We start from the raw sequence: 9,000 nt of genomic DNA on the forward strand, positions 1-9,000 counted from the left end.
CACTCAAAACCTAAAAAAATTATCCAGATAAATAACTCAATTTAAAATATAAAAATTTAAAATTATATTTAATACAATAAAATATTTATTATATTTATTTGTGTTATTTAATATAATAAAACATTTATTATAATTATAGTAATATTTTTAATATAAATAATTTTAATGTATTAAAAGTTTATTTTAATTTTTGATGAATTATATTTTTAAAATATTTAAAAAATTTAATTTAAAAAAATTAGATATAAATAAATTAAGTTAGTTCAAAATTTATCTTTCTTAAATTGAAGCGAACTTTAAATGATTGAATTTATTTTTCGAGCTGAATAAAACCTATAAATCGATCTAAATAGGTTTGATCTAAACCCGATCCGGCCCGGCCGATCATCACTTCTAAATGAAGCTAAAATCCTACTCTTCTTTTTATCAATCTCAAAATCCCAACCTGTCAAATTTCCAAAACAAAGTTAATCAAATTTGTTCATCAATCTCAAAATTAAATGGGTGGGAATTAGGAAAGGTGAGACTCAAAACCCCTAACCTCAAATCTCCGTTCATCAACCCAAATCCTTGTTATCCAAACCCCATTATTCGACCAAGGTTTTTGATTCACTTTTCGTCTCGTAAAATGTAGGGCTCTTTGCAGTGAAGTTTGCGGTTGGTCTTCGAAATATTTCGACGAAGGTCAATCATCAGCTTCTGCTCCATTGTGGTGAAGTCGTGGCTTCCTTTGCCTTTTTTTTTTTTTACTTGTTGGATGTTGATATTATCTACTTTTCCTTTTATGAATATTATGTTTTGGGGATGGGTTTCGGTAATGGAGCGGTGTAATATGTTTGGTTGCTGGTTTTGGGTCGATGATGAAGGTGATAGGGTTTTGGGCACGGTGACGAAGGGCTAGGTTTGGTTTGGTTAGGTTTGGTTGTTGGTTCGTTTTATTTGATTCCTTGTGTGAAGCATGGCTATGGGTATTCAAAATATTCCGATGAAGATCAATAGTCGGCTCTTGCTCCATCAGCTTTGTCATGGTTAAGGGTATTCAAAATATTCTGGTGAACCATGGTTATAGGTGTTCAAAATTTTCCGATGAAGATGAATATTTGAAATGTTCCTTTTGTTTTAGCTTTGTTGTTGTTTCTTGTTCTTTATCATTACATTATGGGTATTTTGGTCTACTGTTATGAGTTCTTGAATCATTTATTTGTATTTTGGTCTGCTTTATGAGTTCTTGAAGATGAATATTCAAAACATTATCATTTCTCCTTTTCATTAATAAAATTTCTCATTGATTGGAGGGGTGTTGTGTCCAGTTTATTATGGACAATGGGGGTTTCTAGTGTTCTGTTGGTAAAAGTTGGACCTTTTCTTTTCTTTTTTTTTTGCCGATTAAGCTGGATTAATTGATTGAGAGAAAAAAAACTAACAGTAAATTGATATCTAAAAGAAAAATAGTTTTATGTTATTAGTTTTTCTATGAATTTTTTGTCTTATATTCTTAAATTTTTACCAGGAAGTTTTGCAAGAAACATATTCGATTTGATGCTTCAAGGATATGGTTTTTCCAAATCCTGTGTTAAAGGTTCACTTATTTGAAAATATTAAGTTGTAGGTTATCTTCAACTTAGTGGCAATCAGGAGGGTTTTTGATGTTCATACTACTCGGAGATGAAGGGTTATGAAGTCCTTAAATAAAATTGATAGCATTTAGAATCTCTGGTGTCACTGGGTAAGAAAACTATCTTCGTAGAAGGCTAATCAAGTGTGGAGAACGTTTTAGGAAACCAAATATTTAGAGAAAGTTGCAAATTCCGGGGAGCATTTATTTTTCATATGACGAGGGTTAATGGCTGAAATTCTATTATTATCCAGACTGACCCGGCGGCTCTGTCTCTGACTTGGCTGAACCGAAAGTTGAGCCTCCACCTTCAACTTTACTGGGACAGACTCCAATACTTGCAAGTAAAGAAAGAAAAAGAATTCCATAAAATGGAGAATCCTTTAGCACATTTTCCTCAACCCGAACTTGTTGATCAACCTTCAGCACCGGTTCTTGCTTCTTCCAATGTGCCGCCTTTAGCTAGCCCCTTGCCTCATTCACTTCGTTCCAGTAAGTATTAGATTTCAATTTTCTTTTCGGCAGCAGAAAGTGAATTTCTGCTTCATTCGTACAATTATTTTTTAGGTGTTCTTTAGATGTAATTGCTTTCTCTTATATGCGTTTGAAAAGAATTTTTTATTGAATTTGATTTATGGTATTTTAGTGTTCTTATACGGTTTTGGAGGCTTGGAATTTTCTAGGGTTTTAGACTTAATGGGCTGTAAACAAATGATAAAAAATACGAAAAGGAAAAAAGAAAAGGGGAAATGATTTTGAAATGTGGCTTTTACATTTCAAAGTTGCGTTTTATTTAACTTAAATTAGCACATTTTTTGCACCCTACGCCTGAGGCAATATAAGGGTTTTAGCTCCCAGAGTGCGCCTTGCACCCTTGACAACCTTTATGTATGGTTGCCTAATGCCATGGAGGAGCCTACTCATATATCGCTTCTTACACTTTATGCCACTGTAGTAGCGGCAGGAACTTTTCTTGTAGCCTGCCGTCTTCCTCGTTCCATAATCATACCTTCAATAATTTATCTAATATGTTCGAAATGTATAATGACAGTATTATTAAGGGCTATTATAGCTCTAATGATATTAGATAGTTCTAGTGTATTCGGCAATGTCCAACTGGGTTGTATGATGTTACATCAAAATTGTCATTGTTTGGCACTTTAAAATGTCCTTTTGGAATATGATATTATGGCATTTCTCGCATTGGATTATGGTTTTATTTCTATTATGATTGAAAATGAAGACACGTTTTGTTATTTAATGTATGCTTAAGAGCTTGACTATCATGTGAACTTCTGTCATGCACCTTTAATGTTTCTTGTGTGTTCATAATTTTTCTCTATGATCTTTCTATGGTTGAGATCATGTTACACAGATCAATTTTTTTTCTTTGGCTCACTTGTAAGCTATATTTTTATCGTCTTTTTCTTTTTTTTCTTTATTTGAAAGTCGACATACCTTACTAATTCATGCTTGATTTTGTTTAGGGCCTCCTGAATCCTTTATGCATAAGAATAGGTTACAGGAGTTTACTCAACGATCATCCATACAGCTTCCAGTGTATCAAACTGTTAATGAAGGATCAGTGCATGCGCCCCAGTTTCGGTCAAGTGTGTTAGTTGATGGTGTAACATATACTTCTGAGACCACCTTTTCTAATAGAAAAGCGGCCGAACAGGATGTTGCCAAACATGCACTGGAGTGTATATCAAAGAAGTTAAAGGATGAAGGCTGTCCTCTCATTCGTGAGGTTTGTTGCATTCTTACATCTTCATTTAAATGTTTTACGTTTATTCATAACTGTTTGTTTGTCTTGAAACTTACTAGTCAAATTAGTGGGTATTTGTTTTCCTTATATTATATATCTTAGCCCACGATATAAAGAGGACAGGGTTTAAATAGGTTTTTTTATTTTGATATTATGCAATTTTTACCATAATTATGCAAATTTTTCGGCATTGTAGTATTCTTTTGCTATTTTTAGCCACACTCATGATTTGTTTTGAGCGAAGGGAAGGAAATTCTTTTACTTATTTTGAAGTGATCTTTTTTTACAAGAGTTTTACTCACCCTTCTAATTTCAAGTATATACTAATTATTCTTAATGTTTTGACTAACTATTTTAATACTTATGTGGTAATTAAGCGATTCATTATGTTAAATACATTCCAAATGAGGCATTAAAGTGTAAATGAGAATAGGAAATGAAAAATATTTTCTATAACGGATTCTTAAATAGGTATATCATACTTGCATATCAAACAGAAGTATGATAATTGCTTTGGGGTTTGCTAAACTTTTGGTTGCTCGTGCTCTAGGATACAGTATTTTGCAAGTCTATCTTAAATGAATTTGTGGTGAAGATGAATCTAGAATTGCCAACATACAATACCATTCAGTCAGGAGGAGTGCTTCCCCTTTTTGTGTCTACTTTAGTTTTCAATGGTGCAACTTATAGAGGGGAAACTGGTAGAAACAAGAAGGAAGCTGAACAATTAGCTGCACGTGTCGTCATACAATCACTTCTTGGTATCTTTCTTTTTCTATTTAAAAAATTCAAACATATATATGTGCATGCACGCGTGTAAATATACCCTGATTTCAAGCCACTTATTAGCTGGATAAATTCTCATCTCTTTGTTGGATCACTAATGCAGCCGATGATAGGTATGGGACTGTTGTTTCAGAGATCATAAAATCCAAAGCTAAACTTTATGATGCCTTGAATAAAGCCAAGGATTCCAGTTTTGACACTACACTTGCTGGGGCAAACAGACTGAATCATAACAATACAGAGGTTGAAAATAATGCAGTCACTAACCATGTTCCAAATACTACCCACCCAAGCTCTGGAGCTAAACATCTACGCCATGAGTTCAAGATTTCAAAATCAGGAGAAGGTACTGATTGCATTGATCTTCCAATTGCTTTTGTGCCAGCAGTCATTGGACAGGGTTCAGATGCTGGTGAAAGTTCTTCAAAAAAGCAACGCAAGAAGAAGAAAAGGGCTAAACTGAATACTACTTCTCAGTAAGCTTTGGTTTGTCATCTTCAATGTGGTTTCTGACCTTGTTTTGTGTCGTTCTTCTGAAAGAGTTTTCTGCGTATCTAATGATGAGCTTTGGTGTCTTTTCATACACTAAGACAATTTATGAGATTGTTTTTGGTGCACTAGTAGTGAATCTTTTTACTCCACAAGCAGTTGTATTAGTTTTTTTAGATTATTTCTTTTAGTATACTTTAAAGTATATTTTTCATCCTACTAAACTACTCTGTGGATGGCGGGTGAGATAATTTCTAATAATTTAATTTGCAATAGTCACTTACATGAGAGATGGCACTGTACTAAATTTTGTAATCGTCAAAGGTGCCATGCCATAATACCTTGTAGTTCCTCGACAGAATGATGTCTTCTGTTTGTTTGTCTTCATTCGTCACCTTTATTTTATTAAAAATTTGTATTTTTGGATGAGGTCAGTCAATTTCTTGTTTCCCAGTGGTGTTTTCTTTTCTTGAAAGAATAAGGGAGGGAGAGTGATTGAGGGGATCTTGGAGGTCAAGTAGAAGTTTGCCTATGTTTACTAACATTTATGTATTAATTTGCAGGTCGGTAGTTGCTGGTAGCCCATTCAATCAAACAACACCTTGTTCACTTGCTCTATGAAACTTGCCCATCGCTTGCGTGATTTGTAGCAAATATTTTGTAAGGTTTGGCACTGAAAACCTTGGTCATGGTTCTTAGATGGTGTTTGCAAGATATTTATACCATTGTAGTAAAACGTATGAAGTGTTTTTCCTGTCTTTTGTTATCCTTGGGAGCAGCTGATAAGAAGCTTTTGTTCAAGTGAGCCAATAATGGCCGAAGTGGAAGAAACACTACTTATTGTTGCGGAAAGGAACTTGGTTGGTCTATGATTTGTGTTCCTCATGCTCACTTTTTCTGTTGCTAAAACAACTCATTTTTCTTGTTATCTGAGTTTGCTTAGCCAAGTGATGATCTTGTATCCGGTTGATGTTTTGGTATAAATGAGATCTTGCAGTTTGGGAGACGTGTTGAGTGCTTAAACTAATTAGATTTAAGTTGTACAATTGTGAGTAGTTAAAATGCGACCTGTATGTAGATAGATAAACAAAATTAGGTTGTAAATGTGAAAATGCAAAATGTATATATATTGAGAGAAAAAAGTAAAGTGATTTTTAATTAAACCATACTTGAGTTTATCAAAATTCAGAATGTTGTTCTCTTTGTTTCTTATTTTCGAGATTCTTATGATATTACAATATCGAGGATAATAAGACACTTTAGTTTGTAAATCACATTAACAAATGCTTTACTCGCATCAACATTGGATCCAAGAGATAATAGTGAACATGTTTAGTGGTAGTTTTGGGTTCATTGGGTTAAAAAATGGTCAATTGTGGGTCAAAACTTTATAATCGGTACTGATACAAATAATGCAAACAACTGAAAATTTGGTAACTGCAAATGGAATGAGGAGATTAAAACTTTGGTCGAATAGCAATAAATGTAAGGATCATTTTGAATGCAGGTGAATAATATTTCAATGACGAGAACCTAAACGTTTGATTTATATTTGTTTCTATTATTATTAATTTTTATGTAAAATTTATTGATATTATTATGATTTGATGGATATAAATGATTTTTTATTTTCTGATACCATTACAAAATAAAGTGAAAAAGATTAAACTAACAATCAAATCATACAAATAGTAATTGTAGAGCCCAAATTTTGCCCGGGTCCAACAAGCAGAGTCCGGAACTCCAACCATCCAATTAGCACCCCACTAAACCGACCACTAACTCCATCACTCCACTAAGTCCATTACCCCACTTGCCACCATGGAAGGAAGCAATCAGTTGTAAAATTTGGCTATAAAAGACATTCAAAACTATTGTAAATGGGGGTTCTATTTTGGGAGATGAATCAAGGATCAATGCAAAAGAGGGTTTTTTTGAGGTTCGGCTGTCGTGTATGGTGGCGTCAACGGCGGCTCGTGGGGGTCCTGTGACCGGAGCAAGGCCGGACCGATGGCCGGATTTAGAAGGGAGGGGGAGAGTGTTATTTTTAATATTATTATTATTATTATATTATTATTATATTTATTTTATTCTGTTACTATTATTTTATATATATTTATTACCATCATTTATTTATTATTATTATTAGTAACATATTGTTATTTTTATTATTTTATTATTATTATTGTTATTATTATCATGGTACTATATTAAATAGTTTTGTACTATTATTACTACTATTATTATATTTTCATTCTATTTATTTATTTACCTAAAAACTTTATTTTATTTTATCATTTATTTATACATAATATTTTTCCCTATATTATTATTATTTTTATATTATTTTCATTTTTTAATATATTATTATTATTATTGTCTTCTATTTTGTTGTTATTATTATTTTAATCGTTATTATTATGTTTATGGTTACTGTTAACATTATTCTATTATTACTATTATTATCGTTAATTAATTTTATATTTTCATTACCTTATATATTTTCTTTTTATATTTGTTATGATTATTATTACTATTATTGTTTTATTATTATTTCTTACATACTTTCATCATCCTCATATATATATATATATATATATATATATATATATATATATATATATATTATTTTCTATTTTTACCATTAATATTATTATTAACGTATTATTTTTTATTAATGTATTATTATTATTTGCGTTATTAACTATGTTATTTTGTTATCATTTCTTTTGATTGTCTATGTTAGTTTTAAAATTGGTCCATCTTGTAGTTTTGTGAATTATTTTTTAATATTTGTATTTTGTAATTTATTAGCGTGACATTTTACTCACAAATTATTGTTTAAAATAAAATGTTTTTCGTTTAATTGTTTCTTTTTATTCGAAAGTTTTTTTCAAAATAAGGCAATACTCGGTATTTGGCATCTTCGAGAAGATTGTGCCCTAACTTACTGGGTTTCAATTTTCCTCATTGAATCTAAGTAACTGGGTACCCTTTTTCAATCAAAACGTATAAGTTTCAAATAAAAGTTTTTTCTTAGGAATTCGAGGTGTTGTGTCGTAACTCACTAGGTATGACATTTTGTATCCTGAGATAAGGATTTCTAAAAAATAAGAAAATATTTCGTGTTTGGAAATTCGAGAAATCGTGCCCAATCGTGCTGGGTTTCAATTTTTCGTTCAACCGAATAACTGAATATCCTTTTGAAATTTCGTCCATGTTTTCTTAAATTAAAATGAGGCAATATTTTGTGTTTCGAAATTTGAGAAATCGGGCCCAATCGTGCTGAGTTTTGACTTATCGTTTGACCAGATAGCCAAATATCCCTTTGAAATTTCAAATGCATGAGTTTTGGAAATTATAAGATGACATTGTATCGAGGGTTTGAAATGTTGTGTCCTATTGTGCTGGATATGATATTCTATTCCTTCTAATGAGAGAATCTCAATATCCAATTCAAGTTATCCAAACGTTTTAAAGGAATTGTATTTTAAAATCTTTTTCAAATTTTCAACATTAGGACGTTAATTGATCAATACGGTACCAATTTTGGGCGTTGCGAGGGTGCTAATCCTTCCTCGCACGTAACTGACTCCCGAATCCGTTTTCTAGTTTTTCGTAAACCAAAATGTTATTTTAATAAACCGAAATGCTTTATTAAAATGATCGATCACAAGGTGACCCGATCACACCTAAACAAAAAGGATTGGTGGCGACTCCATTTTCGTTTAAAAGTCGACCTCCGTTTTTCAAAATAAAAATGGTTTCGACAGTAATTATAGGTTGCTACGTAATATCAGTTAGTTTTTCAACTTCTCTCAAGATTTTGTCTAGATCTTCATACACCTTAATCAACTTGAAATTGAAATTGGTTTCGAGTGTGAGAATGTGGTCCATAATTGGCCCCATGACTAGTGAATTTGGAATATAGTTCTTTTCAATGATTTTGCCCAACAACTTGTCCTTTACCTTAATTTGCATGAATTGATGCCAACATAAATATCAATAACAATAATTTTCTTGCTGCACAATCTTCATGATGTTTTCTTCATTTTGAAATTGATTATGTATTCATGTCTAGTTCTTTGATTAAAATTGTCTATACAATCATCTCATTACTTTTGCACCACCCAGATATAACCAAAGAGGCCTAATAAGAGTGGGCCTCTTTTGAGTTTGAAACTTGCTCCTTGTATTCCAATCTTGAATCAATCCATTACAAATTTGCTTTTAGAACTTGATTTGTATACTCATCTGCTTCATCAATAACTGCAATTGGATTTGGCTTGATTCCTCATAGATTACTTCATTTCTATGTATCTAAATTCCCACAATGTAATAG

The 9,000-nt window shown here is 31.9% G+C and overlaps 1 protein-coding gene across 8 annotated transcripts; it reads left to right on the top strand.

Moving 5' to 3' along the window:
• The first annotated feature begins 278 nt into the window (after positions 1–278).
• LOC108479477 (double-stranded RNA-binding protein 4) lies at positions 279–5,821 on the top strand. 8 transcript variants are annotated; one of them, XM_053022823.1, is made up of 9 exons: positions 279–520; positions 635–712; positions 1,610–1,726; positions 1,870–2,107; positions 3,103–3,365; positions 3,934–4,144; positions 4,273–4,645; positions 5,222–5,323; positions 5,438–5,821. In XM_053022823.1, exons 4-8 carry the CDS (start codon positions 1,987–1,989, stop codon positions 5,277–5,279), a joined length of 1,026 nt encoding a protein of 341 aa, XP_052878783.1. In that variant the 5' UTR covers positions 279–520; positions 635–712; positions 1,610–1,726; positions 1,870–1,986; the 3' UTR covers positions 5,280–5,323; positions 5,438–5,821. The 8 variants fall into 8 exon arrangements, 7 of the variants coding, with proteins under 7 accessions (XP_052878783.1, XP_017637592.1, XP_017637594.1 ...); XM_017782103.2 differs by having other exon boundaries at positions 1,511–1,726; positions 5,222–5,821; XM_017782105.2 differs by having other exon boundaries at positions 5,222–5,821.
• Positions 5,822–9,000: the final 3,179 nt, after the last annotated feature.

The sequence above is a fragment of the Gossypium arboreum genome, chromosome 12 (assembly GCF_025698485.1).
Source record: "Gossypium arboreum isolate Shixiya-1 chromosome 12, ASM2569848v2, whole genome shotgun sequence".
In the NCBI taxonomy this organism is placed as follows: Eukaryota; Viridiplantae; Streptophyta; class Magnoliopsida; order Malvales; family Malvaceae; genus Gossypium; species Gossypium arboreum.

Bases quoted from the DNA above. Each gene is read 5' to 3' on its own strand.
- LOC108479477 (XM_053022822.1), top strand. From the start codon at position 1,987: ATGGAGAATCCTTTAGCACATTTTCCTCAACCCGAACTTGTTGATCAA. The intron at 3,366-3,933 runs GTTTGTTGCATT...CTCGTGCTCTAG, and splicing joins GCTGTCCTCTCATTCGTGAG to GATACAGTATTTTGCAAGTC. The intron at 4,145-4,272 runs GTATCTTTCTTT...TCACTAATGCAG, and splicing joins CGTCATACAATCACTTCTTG to CCGATGATAGGTATGGGACT.